Source organism: Chaetodon trifascialis, chromosome 20 (genome assembly GCF_039877785.1).
Source record: "Chaetodon trifascialis isolate fChaTrf1 chromosome 20, fChaTrf1.hap1, whole genome shotgun sequence".
NCBI lineage: Eukaryota > Metazoa > Chordata > Actinopteri > Chaetodontiformes > Chaetodontidae > Chaetodon > Chaetodon trifascialis.
In genome coordinates, this window is record NC_092075.1 from 17,121,177 (window position 1) to 17,141,484 (window position 20,308).

At 41.2% G+C, this 20,308-nt stretch overlaps 2 protein-coding genes across 2 annotated transcripts in view; both read left to right on the forward strand.

Annotated features, from left to right (window-relative positions):
• Positions 1-20,308, forward strand: part of barhl1b (BarH-like homeobox 1b) — a 336,897-nt gene that overhangs the window by 169,965 nt on the left and 146,624 nt on the right. The gene's annotated exons all lie outside the window — the stretch shown is intronic.
• adra1ab (adrenoceptor alpha 1Ab) lies at positions 14,271-19,123 on the forward strand. The gene is made up of 2 exons (XM_070989264.1): positions 14,271-15,418; positions 18,672-19,123. The coding sequence occupies exons 1-2, from the start codon at positions 14,503-14,505 to the stop codon at positions 19,121-19,123; spliced, it is 1,368 nt and encodes a 455-aa protein (XP_070845365.1). The 5' UTR covers positions 14,271-14,502.

The window sequence follows — 20,308 nt, forward strand, 5'->3', positions numbered from 1 at the left end:
AAATCACATCAACTGAGGAAAAATATTACTAATGACTGCTTCAGTGCTAAACTAATCTTAACAGCCTTGGCAGACTATCAACAGCATTAGTCACCCGCCTCCAGGCAGCATTTCCTCTATCAGTGGGAGTCAGAATCAGATAGAAAGAGGAAGAGAGTTCACACAATTGGGGAAATACTGATACAATTATAAATAATTTATCTTTCGAAGACACGCCATGAAGCTGCACAACTCCCAGCAATAAGAGCTCCAGGTACAGCTCAAGTAGCTTATTGTGTGCTTATATTAATGTTTCATTTTTAGGTATATAATTTACAAAGTTGAAATAAAATAACAAGATGAAAGATCACCTTTAGTCTATGAATGATGCTATGAGCTAAACGCTGACGTCAACATGCTAAAATGCTAACAATGACGATGCTGACATGCTGATGTTTAGCAGATACTGTTTATTGTTTACCATCAGCATCCAAGCACAAAACACAATGTAGTCGATGCTGTTGGCAATGTTGTTTATTTTGTACATATGCAGTCATCAAAGAAAGTGTTGGGCAAACTGAAATTTTGACCTGATGACAGAGTTCATGAAGATGATGGCATGAAAAGCTAATGGGTAAACGAAGTGAAGACAATTCACCATAAGGGGGGCATTGTACTAAATGTCATGGCAATCCATCCAACAGCTTGTGAGATATTAATTATTAATGTTAATATTGCTATTGGTGATATTTATGGACAGGATCTCAAGGTGCAGTCGTGGTGAGGAGAGTGTCTGGTTTGGAAACCTCAGAATTGCTTCTCTGCTTTTTGCAGATAATATGTTTCTGCTGACTTCATCAGACGGTGACCTTCATCATGCACTGGAGCAGTATTCAGCCAAGTGTGAAGCAGCAGAGATGAGAGTCAGCATCTCGAAGTCTGAGGCCATGGTTCACTGCTGACAACCATGGATTGTTCCCTGAGGGTTGGGAGGAACTTGCAGCCCCCAGCAAGGGAGTTTAAGTATCTTGGGACCTTGTTCATGATTGATGGTAAAAATGGACCATTGTAATGAAAGAGCTGAACCAGAAGGCAAAGCTTTACCAGTCAATCTATGTTTCAACCCTCAACCAGCTGTGCGTAGTGAACAAAAGAATGAGATTGCAATCACAAGCGCCGAAAATGAGCTTTTTCCATAGTCTGACGGGACTCAGCCTTAAGCTTCAACTTCTGCCGAGAGGTCAGAGTCAAGCCACTGCTCCTTCATGTCAAAAGGGTTTGGCGCCTTCATGTGGATTTTTTCCAGGATCTCCGGACTGGGATGAGGCCACAGAACTCACTGGAGGGATCATATATCTCACCTGGCCTGGGAATGCCTTGGGATCCGTCAGGAGAAGCTGGATAATGTTGCAAGGAAAAGGGACGTCTGGAATACCCTGCTTAGCCTGCTGCCACCACAGCCCAGCCCTGATAAGCAGAAGACACTGCTTATCATGGCTGGATGGATGGATGGATGGATGGATGGATGGATGGATGGATGGATGGATGGATGGATGGATGGATGGATGGATGGCTGGATGGATGGATGGGTGGATGGACGGACGGACGGACGGACGGACGGACGGACGGACGGACGGACGGACGGACGGACGGACGGACGGACGGATGGATGGATGGATATTCAAGTGCAAATAAATGCAACATAATCATTACTATAATCATTATTGATTTTCCATGATACATTCTCCTGTTTTTCCCCCCCTTTATGTACAGGTATGTGGAGGTGTAGATATTCATGTAGATTTGAATGTGTTCAAATTTTGATTGGTGGACAGGCAAAAATAAATAAATAAATAAAAATAACAAGACAGATGGAATCAGGTTTGTGAAAAATGAATGAGGGGTAACCAGATGGAGTGGGATTCTGCTGCAGTGTGTTTGACTGAGGTGGATACATTTTCCATAGAGATGTAATCCATAAGTAATTTTTTTCAATGTGCAATATGTGTTAAGTTGTTCTTTGATTTCCAGTTTATGCAGACAGTTTTTTAATTCAACAGAGACTGCACTGCTCCAGGCAGAACTGGGAAAGTCATGTAAAAAGTGAAAAGTGCTACTACAATCATTATCCAAGCCATTAATACGAGAATGAAATATCATGTACCCTCCCAGTGTCAGATCAGCAACATTTATTTATTTCCATGATAAATCAAAAGGCATATCATCAGACTGCTCCTCAACTTCATGAACAGTATTAAACTAACATGCGAGTAACTTCAGGAAAACACTTTTCTTAGAACTTGTGATTTCCCTGAATTTTACAGACATCTCTGGTCACCTGTATTGCCAGTATTTAAAAACTCTGACAGTCCAAAACTTTCTTCATTGTTTAATAGGCAGTCAGATGCGTTTAATAAAATATATAGGATCAAATGTATAGAAGTCTTGAGGTACATGGTACACATGCAGTGAACCATCCATCAAACACCTCATGGCACTTTAATAAGGCAAAAAAAACTGGTTCAGTCAGTGGCCATCAGAAAGGGCTGAAAATGAATGCCAGACTTGATGCCAGCGTATCTATCACGGAAAATATTACGACTTTATATTCACAAGATGTTCACTCTACTGCTACTGCTCCAGCACTTGTAAAGAAAAACTCCTGAGATGAACAGGGTGCCTCGCCTGTTGCAGCCGAGCTGGCAGGACATCGTGTTTACCTCGACAGGCCCATAATGTACCTACTGTTGTGTTGTGCAGTTTTGTACAGCACTGCTTTTCATAAACAGAAATGGTGTTTTGTCTTGTTACCAAAAAAATGAAGAAAATTAACCAATAATATGGGATTGACATTTTTTATGACCTTCTCCTTGTTGTACCAAGTCATTACATCAACATTTCCCCCATTTTTTGCCTTTTATGTTATCAATGCTTCACATACTCTTCATGAAGGTAGGATGCATTGCAGGGCTATCTATTAGACATTAGTATGAACTAGGCGTACCTAGCTTAACTGATAACAGTGCATTTGCTGTTGCTGCAGATTTGTGTATCTGTATCTGTGCATCTGTAGTGTGTAGAGTATGTGCACGTCATGTACGCACGGTGTATGTGTGTGCGCAAGTTGAGGGGTTTATTTGTGGCTGCATTTCTGCAGACACATGTAAATGTATGAAAATATGTTCATGCATGTACATTTAGATTGCAGTCGGTACATCCATGCTATCATGTCTGTGCATATTGGTTTATGTCCTGGCATGTACAGTTACTGCATATGGAGGATGCACATGCATTTATATTATCATTTAACTGCTTTCATTTCTTTTCATTTTGAATGGTGTTGGACTAAAATTTGATTGGTGCTTTTAATATGAAGCAGTTCTTTAAAATGCATTAAGTAACCTGCATCTATGTGTGAATCCTGTTAATATAAACATTGAATGATGGGTAAAAAAATAATTGCAAATAAAGAAATAATAAAATAATCCAGTGTTTTCTGTCAAACATTCTAAACTAGTAAGTGTTAAGGAACTTACAGTAGGGTCCTTAGAAAATGTTACTAATGAATCCTTCAATGTGAATATGTGAAAGAGAATAATGTTTAACCAGAGCAAACTGCCCTATTTGATGATTCATAGCAGGCATGTGCAGATTGAAAGAAGCAGTTGCCTATTTGCTTTTTCAAATAACTGTAGCAACCACAGTATTGGCAGCTATTAATGGAATATTCTTCAGCTTGGTTTAGCCAGGTCCAAGCCATTAATTTCACGCCATGAGCCGTCTTTCCATTTCGTTTCCATTTGAGTTTGTTCCTCTTCTCGTCTTGACTTCTGATGTGTCCATCCTGGTTTTCTGTCAACCCCAGAGGTTTTATAAGTTAATGAAAAAAGTGCTCATTTCCAATTCCATCTGCCGATCTCTAAGTGCATTCCATGATTAACTGAACTCACCATATTTTTTCCCTTGGTGTCACAGGCATCCACCAACATCTCTGCAGAGCCCTGCCCAGCACAGGAAATCAAATTAGGATTGACATCACTCCTTTGAAACCTCTACCTTGCTGTGTCTACACAGGGAGTGAAAACAGTGTGTCATACATTTGATGGATGTAAGTGCACCATCCGTCTCATATTAGAAATGAACTGTGCCATCAGAGGGCTGTGCAGACACGTGTGTCGCTTTCCTCACTCAGCTCAAGCTTCGGTGCCTGTGTGAGAGCAAGTTAGGATATAAAGCAGGTTGCTGGGCATGCTGGGAAATGATAATGCGTGCTTGTTAGACCCATAGTAACAGGGGGAGGATATTTCAATGAGAGCATTTTCAAAATTGTAGATCATAATGTGAAGCCTTATTTTCTGCCACTCAATACCCAGTAAAGATACTGAGGCATAATACCTGAGATTCATTAAGTTTTGGCATATAGTAAGCAACATTTTAGCAGTGTTTTTTTGGAGTCATGTTTATGACCACCTGATGAGTGAAAGTCCAATATTGAGTAATGTGATATCAATAATAATAATATTCACTCGGTTGCTGGCATGTCTTTCTGGTAGGCGAACAAGTCTTTTAGCAGGCGTATGGCAATAAGACAGACTATAATTAGCATAACATATTTAGAATTCATCAAACTTTTTGGATCGTTCTTGATCGACAAAAAAGCCTCAGAGCAGCTCATCAAGAGCTCCATATGTGCATGCTATGAATTACAGGCAGGATACCAGTTTTATGTTGAGGAGCTGGACCAAAAGTAATAGTAACTAATGGTTTATTTGAAGACCAAATGAACACAGCTGTGATAGTTCAGTAACATTTTTTTACATTACAGATATTTAAGGACAGCGGCATGCCCAAGGATTGAAGCACCATAATAGACAGCAGTGCATGGAATTTTTGCTCATGTTAAAATACATCAGGAAGGCAACAAATCTGCATATTGTGGGGGAGTATAATAGAACCATCACGTATCTGCTGGAGCTTGAAAACAGTCCAATACACACAGCAGTCAGACAGAACAAAGCAATAAGAGTTGGAACACATGATTGAGACATTAAGGCTTTCGAAAGGTGCATCAGCTACTGATTGAACATGCAGGAGATCATTAGAATAAAAGAGATGCAATGGCTATAAAATCGTTTTAAAAGCCTTTTTGGGCTCTGAGGTTTATTTTACATGCAAAATAAGATAACAGTTGTTTTCTTAAATGTCAATAAAATGTTACGAGGGTGAATATAAGCCTACTCTAGATTCTGGGTTTTATAGTAAAACATCAGCTACCTTCTCCCAACTTGATGTTTAATTTCCCTTTAATTTTCCCAACCAGCAAAGATGGCCATTATTGCTTAGCTAAGTATATTAAAAGTTTAAGGAGTTCTGTAAATAGTTTCTGAATGTCATGTCTCTTTTTCTCATTACAGAAATCATCCAGGATGCTGGTTTTCAGCCAGCCTCGCTCCTGCATTCAAGCGGCAAACTGGATGAACAATTAGGCGCACTAATCTCATGAGGGCAAGTCTTTACCTCCCTATGAATAATTTAGCATTTAACCAAGTGAAGCTGATAACAACAAAATGTATTCCCCGCTGCCAAGCGGAGGCTGAAGTCATGCGTGTTTGCATTTCCCTGGCAGTGAAAGGACAGAGTGGGATTTGCCTAAAATGTAATCAGTTTAATGTCTGAGGTCTGCGAATGTGAGAGAACATCAGTGATGTGAGGATGTCATGACCACTACGGCGCAGTAACAGCACTCTGAGATGCTTAACTCCCTGAGGCAAGGAACATGACCTTTAAAGTGAGAGAGGCTTTTTTTGTCTGTTTGTTTGTTTGACGAAGGTAAAACAGGTTAAACAAACTAAACTATAGAACCGTAAAAACATTCCTGCCCATGGGATAAAATCACTGACCAGAGTCAGATCATTTTACATCAAATTCAGGGCAAAGTCACGTTGTTCTTTTCCTACATGAGCACCAGCGTGAGCTTCCTTTTGCAAGCAGCAAATCACAGGTTAGCAAGCTGTCTCACCATCAATAATGACACAGATCAAGGACAGGCAGAGTAGGAAATAGCGAGAAGAAGAAGAACCCTCTCTCATTGAAGTCTAAAGTGCAGCTCGGATGCTTGAGTCATTCTCTAAACTTTGAACAAAGCTGTCAAGCTGTCATTTCAACACAACTCCTCCTCGTCTACATCTGATAGAACTTGGCATGACCTATGCAAATGGGCTGACAGCTTCAGAAAGAGGATTTAAGACAAACGCTTCCTTTAAAAAAACTGCCTTAGTCCTCTCAACGTTTAAACCTCTCAGATCCTCACACAACTTGACACACACCTTATAAGGTGTGTATCTTGAGACCAGGTTGTTTTCATGTTTAGTGGCACTTGTCATCAGTCAACATTTCTTAAACAGATACAGCAGATATTCAACACTTCATTTTATTTTTTTTGTTAAATCTAAAGCTTTCATATGTGTCTGGGAGATGAGAGCAGGGCCTGTGTGCTTATTGGTTCGTTTGATCTGTCAGTTACTATTTTTGAGATTGTGCAACCAGTCATGTGGAGATCAATGGCATCAAAATTCAACAAGCCACACAACTCTTCTCCAATATACCCTGATTTACTCCTCATACAATTTCAGCTATCCTGCCTTTATCAGGGTGTTATAAGAGATCACTTTCACATTCTTTATAGACATATCATTAAGTGGTCATGCAGGGCAGCTGTGGCTCAGGAGGTGGAGCGGTCATCCATTTTCAGTAGGTCAGTGGCTCGATCCCCGGCCTTGGCAGTCTACATGGCAAAGTATTCTAGGTTACTGAAAGAGCCAGCTAGCCACCATTGTATACTAAGAGAGGTGTTGATTCAAGTGTGTGGTCATTTTGGAGGTAGCTGTTTTGCCTTGTATTATACAGACAGGTCTCTCTAATACTGGGCCCACCTTTTATTAATTAGGGTAGACGAAATATTTACAAAATTCCCAAAATACATTTAAATTATATTTATTGTGGTGGCATTTATTTATAATTTAAAAAAAAACAAAAAAAAACAGTATGCTTAGGTTTGATCACCTGGGAACCATGAATGTCTGTAAAAAGAATCTTTGCCAGTAGATGCTGAAATATTTCACTGGAAAACTGAAAACTCTGACCTGCTTGTTATGCTGGATGAAAAGTCAGAGGATCACCAAAGTCTTTAGAGTTCTTCCGCTAGCGACCATGCACTTCTGAGACACCGCTCCATTTGAAACACTGAAATAATACAATGCACTTTTTAAGCCTCTGCAGAGCCCTGCTTGAGCAAAATAAAGCAACCATGCAGTCAGGTGGAAGTCACAAAAGCATTAGCTAGCTCTGTGCACGTGCAAAGCATCTTAGAATACCAAGTGCATCACCAAATATTCATAACTTATGTTCCTCACGACGCTCTGGGGTGGTGGGACCTGTGCAGCATGAGGTGAATCCAAATAGGCAGTTTCTGTTCAATGTTCTGAAAAACAGGAAAAAACATCAATCTACAGACCGAAGCCAACACTCAGCGTAATGATCAAAGTATTGATGAGCTCAACATTGTGTGCTACACCTGTCAAACCTCTCAGGTGTTCGTTTAATCAGAGGTGAAAGAACAAATCAAAGAGAGCACAATCATTTTTAGACTTACGTTATTTCCTGTTTTTATAATCAATGTAAAATTCCACAGATTCTAAACAAAAAGAGGTCAGCCTCAAATTAGCACTCAAAGTGGTAATATAATCTCATAGACTAGAATGATCCATACCTGAGATCAATACACTCGGCGGCCTGCAGACTTATGAGACAACTCTGCAGTGTGAAGATGAATGCACCAACCTGTTATTCGAGACAGATGTGAGGGAAAAAAATCTTAAAGTGAACACTGCTGCCAGGACCCTCAGCGGCATCTGAGACACCTGTGGTCAGGTCACAGAGCCGTTGCAGAAGCCATAAATAACTCAACCTGAAACAATAAACTGAGCGAAGAAATAGCCTATTTGTCATCCTTGAGGTATTTGTGATGTACTGGACCCCTCCCAGCCCTGTTCAGGCCCTGTCTCAGTATATCTGGTATTCCTTTATAAAGCAAGGCACGATCAAGACCGAGACATTCCCTTTGGCCCCTAGAGCAGCTGATATTGCTCTTCTTCTGACTAAAAGTCCTCCCAACAGTGTGCTTCCAACGTTGTAGTAACAGTTTGTGTTTTGGCCGTTTCCTGTTTCAACGTGACAGTGTCCGAGTGCACAAAGGCAGGTCCAAAAAAAAAGCAGTTTTCCCAGTTTGGTGTGAAGAACTTGATGCGCCTGCACAGAGGCCTGACCTCAAACCCAGCCAACACCTTTGGGATGAACTGGAACGAGCCAGACCTCATCAGCCAACACCAGTGCTGGATCTCACTAATGTTCTAATGGGACCAAATCCCTGCAGCCACGCTTCAAAATCTGTCGGAGAGCCTTAGACAAAGAGTGTAGGCTGTTATAGCAGCAGATTAATACCCATGGTTTTGGAACGACAACAATCACATATGTGTGTAAGGTTGAGGTTTTAGTCAAATCAAAAGGATTTACCCTTTTGGAAGAATGTGTTCAGCAGATTTCATTGCCATCATCCCGTTACATACTGAATACTCTCTGCAGAAAGATTTGGCATGATGTTGGTCCTAGATGAAAGTGTCTAAATTGCATGCAATTTGAAATTGTAACTTCATCAGACAATGATATTTCGTTGGTTTTAAAAGCTGTGGTGTTAAATTACCAAAATCGGGTGATCTACTGGATCACCTCAGGCCCTGAAGTTTCTGTTACTGTATAACCAACACAGGCAAATGCCAAGTGACACCAGTGTCAAACCTGTCTGGGTGCCATCATGGGCAACACAGAGACAGTTAAGATGATCCTGGAACACATGCCAGCAGCCCACCTGGTGGTCAACCTGTGGCTGCTGCGCGTGAGACTGATTCATGGTAGCTTTGCCAGCCTGCGCCTAGAACCAAAACAACACACTTAATGCCAGCTATAACTTTTGCCTGGCTACTTTGAGAGATGTTGGTTGTTGGTGATGAGCCAGCTGCCTCTGAGAGGGATGTGCCAGCGTGGGCAGTGTGGTAGAGGTAGCCACTGAGGCAATTAGAGCAGAGCGGGTAAGATCCTTCACCAGGCAGCCTGCAACTTAAACCTGTTTGTCTGATGTTGTTTCCTTGCCAGCAAGGTAAAGCAGCTATTGATATTTTTACTGCCTTTTGTGTTTGGGTCAAACTTGTTTTAAACATGGCATGCAATGGCCAGCCCACCTACTCTGGGCCACTTGGCTGTTGAGAGACAACTCCGAGACGGCATGCCAACCCATTAAGCTAATTTTCATTCATTCATTTCATTGCCATGATGTATACCTTCAAGGATTTTAGTCAATATTTGTATATATACATACATGCATGACACAATGCCTTTGTGCATTAGGACACAGACCATGTTACAGCATCATTTTTTTTTTTTTTTTTTTTTTTTTTTAACCAAAAATATAATATCACAATACTTTATCCTTTAAAATCAAAACTACTAGAACCAGTAATATAAATATATACTATAAACTTCACTATGAATTCCAAGCATATTTTTGTACTGTAAAATCACTTCCCTCCATATACTTGTAGAGATAATAACTTGATAATAGTGTTTCAGTGAGATAACAGCTTTGTCAGCTCTTTAGGGCTCACACACGGTTCCTAAATGAGCAGGGCGCGTGAGCACCCGTTAATTAAGAGGTTCGAGTGGCTCGGGCAGGGGGCGGGGCCTGGCAGGATCAGGTCGGGTGGTCCACTGTGACTTTGTTTCTCACCGGAGGAGGCAGGAGGATGGCAGGGAGGAGGGAGGCTCTCCGTGCGGTCTGTGCTGGACAGAGGAACGCATGGCTGCCCGCGCAGCAGCGTTACTGCTTTTTCCTTTTCAGAACTCGGTGCAGTGAGATGCGTGCGCTCTGAAGAAGGTAAGACCTCTTTTTTTTTTTCTCATCATCCCACACAGTGATTTCTAATTTTCATAATGGACCATTATGCTTATTTTGGATTATTTTGTGATTTTTTTCTAATGGGCCACTGATGAGCTGCTTTATTTGCACCATCAGTTGGTAATGCTAATGCAAGCAGCCTAATGTTCAGTGTTGTTTAATGCCTGCATATTTTAAAAGTATTCTAACATGATAAAAGTAAAGAGCATATGTTTCATATGTGTAATGAGCAAAACATAGGGTGTAACAGGTGCGCCACCTTAATCTGAAAACTGGGAATGGAAAGATGAATATTTTATGGAGTAAAAGATGAATGATTGTAGCTTGAAGCAAAGGCTGCAAAGGCTCGTGGTTTGAAGCTCAGGAAAATTAACCATTATCATCATCTGCCATACATCTGCCTTTTGGGAATACACACTAACAACACAACCTCTTCAGATGGATCAAAGTCAGTCAGTTATTGCATAACCTCACAAATTTGTCTCAAGGGGCTTTACAATCAGAGCATACTCCTCCTCTATGCATAGACGACTGAAGAAGGTAAGAAAGCTCAAGACAAAACACTTAGCTGTCCTTTCAGTAGAGCAGAGTGTATAGTCTTCAGGGTTGATAGAACGTAATGATTAATGTCATAAGGTTTTGAATTATGAACTTCAGGGAATGACTTCTCCCCTTGGAGAATACTGCTTTTTGGAAAATGGACTTTAAATGTACCATAATTCATCATGATTGTGCACTGCTCCAGAGACCTGACAGAAGCTGTTCAATTACACTGTTTGTAGAAACAAATGATACATGAACTCTTCAGTGGCCTACACTGACAGAAGAATACATTAGCATGCTGAGGAGATTCATATGTGCACTTGAGAAGGATGCTGGATTTCATTTGTTAGATGTCATGACCTCAAGGAAACTTTTCCAGTCATCATTTAAAATCCAGGAATTTGTCTTGGATGTGGTGTTGTGGAGAAATATTTGAATATGAATTGGGATTTGTTATTTTAAATTTGTTTGTTTGTTTGGTGGGGGGTTGAACTGTTGATCAGACAACACAAACGATGTGAAGATGTGTTCTAGGAACTGATGATTTTTCTATAATTATATGTTAACCCATGATAAACTGATTAATTACACATGTACTCAGATATGAAAATAAATGTTACATGCAGCCCTTGTGCACAAGAGCCAGTAAAAAATCAGATGTGTGAGAAGTGAGTGGGGTAGATAAAGTGCTCAAGCTTACTTTTTTCTACAATTGATGAAGATGTATCTCAGAATATAATGAAAGCGAAGGGATTTGTGTAACACAATGCAGAGAGTTTTCCAAACCTGAGTGCACATGCTTTGAAAAGAACACAATCTTCTGATCTGCTGCACAGGCAAAATGTTGTCAGGAGGACTTATGTTAATGTTGCGCACCCTTGTGATAATAATGCTGTCCTATGCCTATAAACGGCTCTTCTGATTGAATATGTTGTCAGGCTACATTAAGCCGTTTAATATGCTCGCTAAATATTCCCTCTCCTAAAACAAAATCCTAATTACGAGTCCAATCATAGATTTAATTGGCTGACTTGTTTCAGTTCTGTAATGGCCACTCAGACTGATAAAGGTTGATGGGGAGGTTTCTTCAAGGGCAAGGCACCATCGTTCCATGAGATCCACTGATGCAATAAGATGAGCAGTGCACCGTTGGATTTCAGATGTAAATTGGAAAGTAATGATGTTCGCTGATAGCTTTTGATCAAATATTATCTTGCAGAGAATAAGAGATGTGTGCACTCTCCCTGTTGGGATGAGTTGCTGGTCAGCTGAAGGAAAATGTACTAAGGGATGCAGCTAGTGATCATTTTCTGTTCATCTTATTTTCTTTTCATAGAGAAAAGCAGCAAACTGACACCTTTTAGAAGCCTGTTTGCATGATAAATTGCTTAAATTATTAATCAAGCATGAATGCTCTGAAAAAGCCAGTCGATCAAACACCTTGACACTTTGATGCCGTCTTTCCCAAAGGACGCAGGTCAGTGCATCAACAGGATCGGAGACATTTTTATTGACATTTGTCAGTCATCTTACACCACACACACATTTTCTCCCTTCAGTTCACATCTGGAGAAATGCACAGGCTTGATAATTCCTCCGTGTGTCTGGTTTTGCATTTCTGTCAGTATCTCAGGTCTTTCCACACCCTTTTTGTCAAAACACAAGCGGCCTAACAACATTTCCATTGTGTCTGATAATCCTCCTTTCCTGGAAGAAGAAAATCATGACTAAAATATGCCACAAACTCATAGGATGGAGGCTGGAAAGGGTGGGACAGCAGTCAATAACGGAGCAGACGGAAAAGGTCATTTAACACATCTTACACCGCTTCATCATGCTGCCACCACACTGCTATCATCCTGCCGCTTCCATACTAATACATGCATGAATGAAACATGAAGCAGAAAACATATAGGGGAGGTTTGCATTAGAGAGTAAGCTATGTTATCCACCTCAGGCAGGCGCCAACACATGCAAATAAAATGTAATGTGTTAGACAAGCAGCTTCAGGACATAAATGTGTCACCTGTCCCAGACTTGGTGCTCTTGTTTTTAACTTCAGGAAAGACTGATTTGTCTTTGAATACAGATTGCACTGCCTTGAGACATACAGCACAGTGCTGCACAACTTAGGAGTGCTGCATGACACCTTGCATTTCCCTGTTTAATGTTGTTTGATCTTTGTTGAATTGTTTCCACTGTTTCGCCCCAGGTCAATGTAAATCTATTTCCTGCCTGACACTTTTCACAGTAACAGCTGTCCTCAAACACAGGTGGGCTGAGGAAATCAACTTTTCAGATGCGGCTAATCTCTTTGCACAGGCACTTCACCACACTGAGAAATCTCATTACAACCGAAAATGTATTCCAAATATCACTGCGCTTAGCTCCTCTGCAGAAACAATCCGAGATATCCATTGACTGCCTATTTCATTTAGATTCCCCTCTGGCTACTGATCCCAGCATCAAGTGTTTATTTGGGTGAATTTCGTTCCACCTCGCGGTGGGATGTGCAGCGAGCGAAAGCCCTTGATCCTGCATGAACATGTGACAAGCGTGACTGCTCTCCGAAGGCTTTATCGCAGCAGCTTTTTCATTCTTTTTTTCCTTGCCGACGTTTATCTCACTCTGTGACATCCCAGATCTCCAACACGTACACCGAGAGTGGTACTGAGTGGGGCTATCAGCAGCCAAAGCCTTCGCCACGGAAATATAGTGCCCTCCTCAAGGTTCAATTCCTGGCCTGTCATCTGGCAGCTGAGTTAGAGTCCAGCCCCAGACACAAGACATTCAAGGAAGTCATCAGAGGCTCCTACTGAATGTCTGCTCTTAAAAAAAATTATCTCTGCCTTCATTTATCTTTGTATTCTCTGCATGGCTGGCTGGTTTTCTCATACCGCCACAGATGATTTTCTTCTTGCCCCAAGGATTATTATTGCCGCTGCGGTGTCCTTGTCTTTACCCCTGTTGTTTTTGATTATATCTCTCTCTCTTTGTCTTCCATTACAATCCCCACCATCCCTCCCTGCTGCTCAAGAGCTCTATTGCCTCCTAACAGTCTCTGTAAATACAGTAGACAGTTTCCTTTAATCGATCTGCCAGGTTAAATACATGTGAAAAAAAACAAAAAAAAAACAGATATTAATAGTGGGATATTTCAAGGTTGCCAGTTTCTTTGTTTGCAGAGGGACAAAGACAAGCAGGCTTTAATGTTTTTTGGATGAAAAGAAAATGTGAATGCCACTTAGTTCACTCAAACCTCTCTTTTCTTGAATACATTTGTAATGAAGGGTAAATAATTTGCAAATAGAGAGAGACTGTGTTCTTTGAAAAGAGGCTATTAAGTGATATTTTTACCCTATAATCATGACTAGGTGCTGTGTGATGATTTTTCTTTTAGCAATTTACCTTTAACGTGTTCTATTTTATGTGTGACGTTTTGATTTGCTCCTACGCTGCCAAAGAAAGAACAGCAAGAGGTAATGAGTCTGTTTTGGGTTTCTATAAAAACCGTGGATTATGAAGGTGTTGTTAAATATACTTTATCTCTTTTCTTGTTTTAACAGGTTTCCAGCAATAAAGCCTTTCAGCATGGCTGAACATGACATCCCAAATCCATCAGTGACTGCCAATTAAAACATGAAAATTTCTCATTTCTATTAAGCTGCTCTGGACAAAATACAACAAACTGTGTGGCAGTGTTTCGCTTCTCTGTTAATGTAACATTCTGCCAAGGAAGCCTGGCCAAGGCCACGTGATCAAGTGAATGTTGGCAAAAGCCTCTGCATCTACAAATTAACTTTACGGGCAGTTTATGCAGCAGGAACGGCTTCTACATCTGTATTAGGAGGAGCAGAGAAAGGATGAGATATAGAAACTGTAGTAATTGAGGAACAGATGTCGCATGTGTCAGTCTGTATAATCTATATAATCAGTATCAATCTGCAAGAACTTAATATACGCAACAGATTACAATGGTTCCTGCTGAAAACATGAGCGTTTCTGCTGCAGTGGATGACTGTCCCAACTGCAGCTCCTCCGCCTACCCAGAGGTGGATGTAGGCAAGGCAGTGGTTCTGGGGATAGTGCTGGTGGTGTTCGTAGTGTTCGGGGTCCTTGGCAACATCCTGGTCATCCTGTCGGTGTTGTTCCACCACCATTGGCGCTCTGTTACACACTACTTCATTGCCAACCTGGCAGCGGCAGACCTGCTGCTCAGCTCCGCCGTCCTGCCCTTCTCAGCCACTGCGGAGGCTCTCGGTAGATGGGTGTTTGGCCGGTCGTTCTGCAGCGTCTGGGCCGCCCTGGATGTCCTCTGCTGCACTGCCTCCATCCTCAGCCTGTGTGTGATCTCTATCGACCGATATTTGGCTGTCAGCTACCCTCTGCGCTACCCTGCCATAGCTACAGGGAGGCGAGGCCTGACTGCAGTGGCTGCTCTCTGGGGGCTCTCGGCAGCTATATCTGTGGGTCCACTGTTTGGCTGGAAGGAGCCCGACCCAGAAGATGAGACAGTGTGCCGAATTACAGAGGAGCCCGGCTATGCTTTGTTCTCAGCACTGGGATCTTTCTATATACCTCTGGCTATCATCCTGGCCATGTACTGCCGTGTGTATACTGTGGCAAAGAGAGAGACGAAAACACTCAGGAAGGGCAGGAAGGGAGATGGGGTTGAGACAGAGGGGGTGATGCTGCGGATACATAGAGGAAATGCTGATCAGACGGGGAAGCAGCAGGATGACGACATTACTGCGGGGCATAAACACACGACTTTTTCCCTGCCGAAGTTGCTGAAGTTGTCAAGAGAAGAGAAGGCAGCCAAAACTCTTGGCATTGTTGTCGGGTGCTTCATTCTGTGTTGGCTCCCTTTTTTCCTGGTTTTACCCATCGGTAGGTACCCGCTAACCTTGATTGTTTTTAACTTGACATAAGGCCAGTTTGTGCCTTTTCATGTTATTTTATCAGTATACTGAAGTTCCAAATCTACAGGTTTGTTTCTCTGAAAGATAAATCGCTGGCAATCTGCCAAAAACCGAGAAGGTTAACAGCCCTTACTTCTGTTTTTTGTTTCCAGAATCCTCAAGGACTCTTATTCTGTCTGCAGGACAGTAAAAAAGATTTTTACCTTGCTTCCTGAATTGAGACTCTTTTCTTCAACCTGTTGTACTACTGCTTAGTGCTCCACCATGTTCACCAGCTAGTTGCTAACTGTATTCAATAATGAGCTGAAATTCCCTATGAAGCTCTGTGAAGCTATTTTGTGTTTTACAGACAGTTTAAGTCGTTCAGTGATGCTGAAGTGTACTCCAGGGTGTGTCAGTACACTATTGCATCACTAGTGGGTGTGGTTACAGGTGCAACAGAGTTGAAACTTTAAACCAGTTCAAAACTGCTTTTCAATTTACATTATAATACAGTAGACATCTTTATTTTGTTGATGTTTCATACAAAAAGATCAAGGAGTTTTGGCGCTACCAGCCACCGTCTTTGTGTGGTTAACAACTAGTTGCAACAGGAGAGTCTGAGTCTTTCAAAATAGTAGTAAGTGGTGTTAAGCAAAGTTCAGGGCTTTTAAAATGTTTCCACTGATTTATCTTTCAGAAAAACAAGTCTGTGCAGTCACTCTGTGACTTGAATACAATGATAATGATGCAATGAATCTTGTGGGAAATCTTCAAAAAGAGAACCTTAGAATGATTGATCCGCTGTAGCATTTGAGGAAATAATGTGTTCTCTGAGTCTAAAAGGGGTTTCAATTATTTAGAAATTAATTTGTGTCATAATGAGAGCATTGATTTTTTTTTCTTTGATACTTATAGAATCCTGCTTTTTTTCTGAAAAATATAGAAAGTGTTGATTGATTTTTTTTTAATGGAAATAGAAAGGAACTAATTAAGGTTTATTCTGCTGCTGTAGTGAAACATCTCAGCAGATATGAGCTCCAGTTAACAATATCAGGAGCTCAGGAAAAGGTCTAGTAAGCCAGATATTTTCAAATTTATCTTCAATAAATTATATGTACTTTTTGTCACACTCTGTCAAAGGAGGTGATAACGGTGATGTTATCACGGATGAAATGGCAGAAGCCAACCATTGTAAAGCTTTATCTAAAATCTTAATTGCCTCTCAAATAACTCTTATGGCTTGACTGTGATAAGCAAATGCAAGTGCGGACTAGTGTGTATTCAAGTGTAGTAGCCTGTCAGCAGTTACCTCCCAGGTCACAGATGGTGAGATTATTGCTGAAACATGTATTCGGTTACATAAAGTGTAATCTTAGTGAAGGAGGGAACAATCTATTATACAGGCTGGAGAAGACATGGATGAAACACATCATGAGGACAGATAATATGCGTTATCTTTGTGTGTACATTCTTTTTCAATTTTATATTGTGACAAGGCTGTGGTTAAGGTCTGGTTAGGTTAGGGTTCGGAAAAGTTCATGTTTTGACTTAAAATATCCGGTTTTGTAGCCAAACACAGCTAGAACAGTAGCCCGATACACGTACCGGTAATCTAAACTACGTCACTTTGACACCTTTTGTGGAGACGCTGGTTTGATATGTATGAAATGTACTCATTTAACGTAAACCTGTGGTTCGCAGAAATGTTCAATGCCAAAATGATTTACTGGTGACTGGGCTGTGTCATGTCAGATGTCATGGGGATGGATCCGTGTCCATGCAAGCTTAGTTGCAGTTTTGATTTCCATATCAACTGTAGGACATTTTCTTTTGTGTCATTAGTGCTGAAATGTTTAGCCAATAGGCCTTTTTCACTGAAGAGAACTTGACATCTCACAGCATGAAAACCACATGTGAAAATAATAAAATGAATGATTGCTGAATTCCGTTCAGCTGCTGTGGTTTCAGGGTCCTGGTATTGTTCATGCTGGCTCATTGTCACGCTGTCACAACTGAACTGGGACACTGGAGTAGAAAAAAGTTATTAACAAGCAACTCATGCTTTTCCTACCATGGCAAGTCACATGTCTGCTGTGGAAAAGATCTATTAATCAATTATTCATTTGGCAGAAAGCCTCTCAAATGTGACAATTTTGTGCTTTGGACTGCTGCACTGTTATGTGTCATTGTAAAGTTGGATGGGGGTGTTAACACTGTAGCTATAACCATTGTGATACAAAAGCTGTTGAGGCCTGGACCATTTGTATAATGTTGCTTGACGATGTGTTTTGCTATATGAACACATCGGAAAGGACCTTCCTCCTCTGTTCCCTCAACTATACTGTTCGAGATTCTCAGAGGGAACATCAAAAAATTCAATTACAAGCAACTAAATAGACCAAATAAAACACCACATTGGAGCAGAATGGGCTTCTACTGTGAGATGAAATGGAATGAAGCAAACTATTGCTCCCTCCTATGAAAGCTATTATAGATAACAAGCGTGAGGCTTAATGGGCTGTAATGCTTGGAGGCATCCTCAGTCACCCTGTAGCCTCCTAAGGCAGCCAGTCATTGGAGAATAGTTCTGCATTTCAATTGAGACAGACCTTCACGGCTCACAGCGCAGTGCTCATTCAGGCTTTGAGGCTATGATAGTCTGAGATCCTCAGACTGAGGTTTTGAAAAACCACAGATTTTTTTTTCCTCATACATATATTTTTTTTATTATTTTGCATTTTTTCTGAGCACATCCAATAGAAAGCCTGTTTTGTGCCCAAACACTTTGAGGCTTCCTTCCTGTGCTCAGAGAATGAAGTGACTGCTGCTCATCAATGGCACCATACAGGATATAAAGCTGCTTTAAGAAACATCGGTTTTTGCACATGGATATCAGACCTGTGACTGGAATTTAACAGCTTTAATTTTCTCCACCAAGGAGGCAGATGCTTTAGTTCTTGTATGCTTGGTTGTTAGTTAGCATCTCAAAAACTGCTCCACAGATGTGAATGAAGTTTAATAAATTAGGTCACGAGCCAAGGAACAGTGGATTAGATTAGATTGTGGAGGAGAGCACCAATGAGTGGCCATTTATAAACCACCCACTCTTATCACTCATGAAGGATAATTGCAGGTCATTGTTGCACATCTTGTCTTGTCTTGAAATACTAGTGTTGTCTTAGTGTCTGTTTCCATTCATATTTTTGATTTGTTCCTGTTTGTGTATGTGTGTTCTCTAGGATCAATCTTCCCATCCTGTAAGCCTTCTGAAACCATCTTTAAGATAACCTTCTGGCTGGGTTACCTCAACAGCTGCATTAATCCCATTATCTACCCATGCTTCAGTCGGGAGTTCAAGAGCGCCTTCCACAATGTGCTCCGTGGTCGCTGCTTGAGAACTGGACACATAACCACCCATTCCTTCAGTCCAGCCCCCACATCTAATGCCTCTGTGCTATCAGCCCAGAGCTGTGGCACTGTTTCCTCGTGGTGTTGCTGCAGGCCGATTTCAACCTCCTCCTCGTCTATGAGTGATCCAGATCAGGCTCAAAGCGCACAAATCCAGAGTAAGAGTCTGCTGAAGGCGTGGTGTTTCTCAGCAAGTCAAACGGCGATACCTCAGAACCCCTCCAGTCATGGATCAGCCAAGGTTTTACACCTTTCTCTTGGTGTTACAGGAGAGCCTGTTTGATTGACATGTTGAGGCAGTGGAGGAATTCTGAGCATCAGATCTTGTACTTTGGTTATGCCTCGGGGGGGAAAGCTCGCAATTTTTACGTGTCCTATATTTATACTCCTCAGAGGCATCAGAGTGCAGGGCCAGCTGATAGCGACTTGCCTCCACAGCAGGCAGAAGATAACTCTGTTGCCTTTAGGCTTTATGCGTGGCAGCAGTGGCAAATAATTTGGAAAAGCGAATGAATAATATTTTGTCCTCAAAAGCCACTACTGACTTGAACAGAGCACTATATGTGCATGTAGAAGACTGTGGAGTATGAGCACACAGCAAGTTTGTTTGGAAAGTTTGGAAAAAACGCAAACCTCTTTGGTTCAGAAATGCCAAGCAAAAACCATGTTCGCATGGACACTAGGTTAGTAGAGATAAACATCACAGCTTGGCAAGGAATAAAAGAGAATCTTATTGATATGACACCATAAAAGAACTCCTGAGGCATAATTTCTTTAAACAGTGGTATTTCTGCAGATTGCACAAAAGCCCTTAAGGGCAAGATACTCATAAATCCCGGCACAATTAGCATTCACTGACAGCTCTGAGAAAGTGGAAGCTGGTGGAGTGCATGAATTATATGTGCAACCTCTGTCTTAAAGGGACTAGACACTTGCAAGCTTTGATTTTGAAATATCTGTCATTGAGAGAAAAAAGTTCGAAATTGTTGTGGAAGGAAAATATCAGTTGATATTTCAGTGTGGGATAGATGGGTAACCTTACAATGCAGTACAGTGTCAAACAAAAAGCCCTTCGTTCTATACCTCTAAAGCTTTTAAAGTTCAGTTTTTGTTTTTGTTGAGGCTGTATCAAAGATGTGTTGAATTTGCTTTTAATGTTTGACATCGTAGCTTCTGGTGCTCTTAAATAAATGAAAGGATGTTTTTCTCTCAGTCTGAGTGAAGGACTGTTTTTGACTACTGGTCCTTCTCCAGTACAGCTCTCCAGAGCTGTGTTTTCCCCATGCAAACACTGGAAAATGACATAATTTTGCTGTTGTTTGGAACTGATGCATGATGAATGTTCATCTGTAACTGGCATCTGTATGCTGAGTTTAAAGCTGCAGTCTTTCATTTTTGGCTTGCAGGAGGTAGAGGAGCTCCAAATCAAGCTGACAGTCACACAGCCGTGACATATTATCACCTTGTT

Coding starts and splice junctions, on each gene's coding strand:
- adra1ab (XM_070989264.1), top strand. CDS start 14,503: ATGGTTCCTGCTGAAAACATGAGCGTTTCTGCTGCAGTGGATGACTGT. Junction 15,419..18,671: donor TTTCCTGGTTTTACCCATCG/GTAGGTACCCGC, acceptor TGTGTTCTCTAG/GATCAATCTTCCCATCCTGT.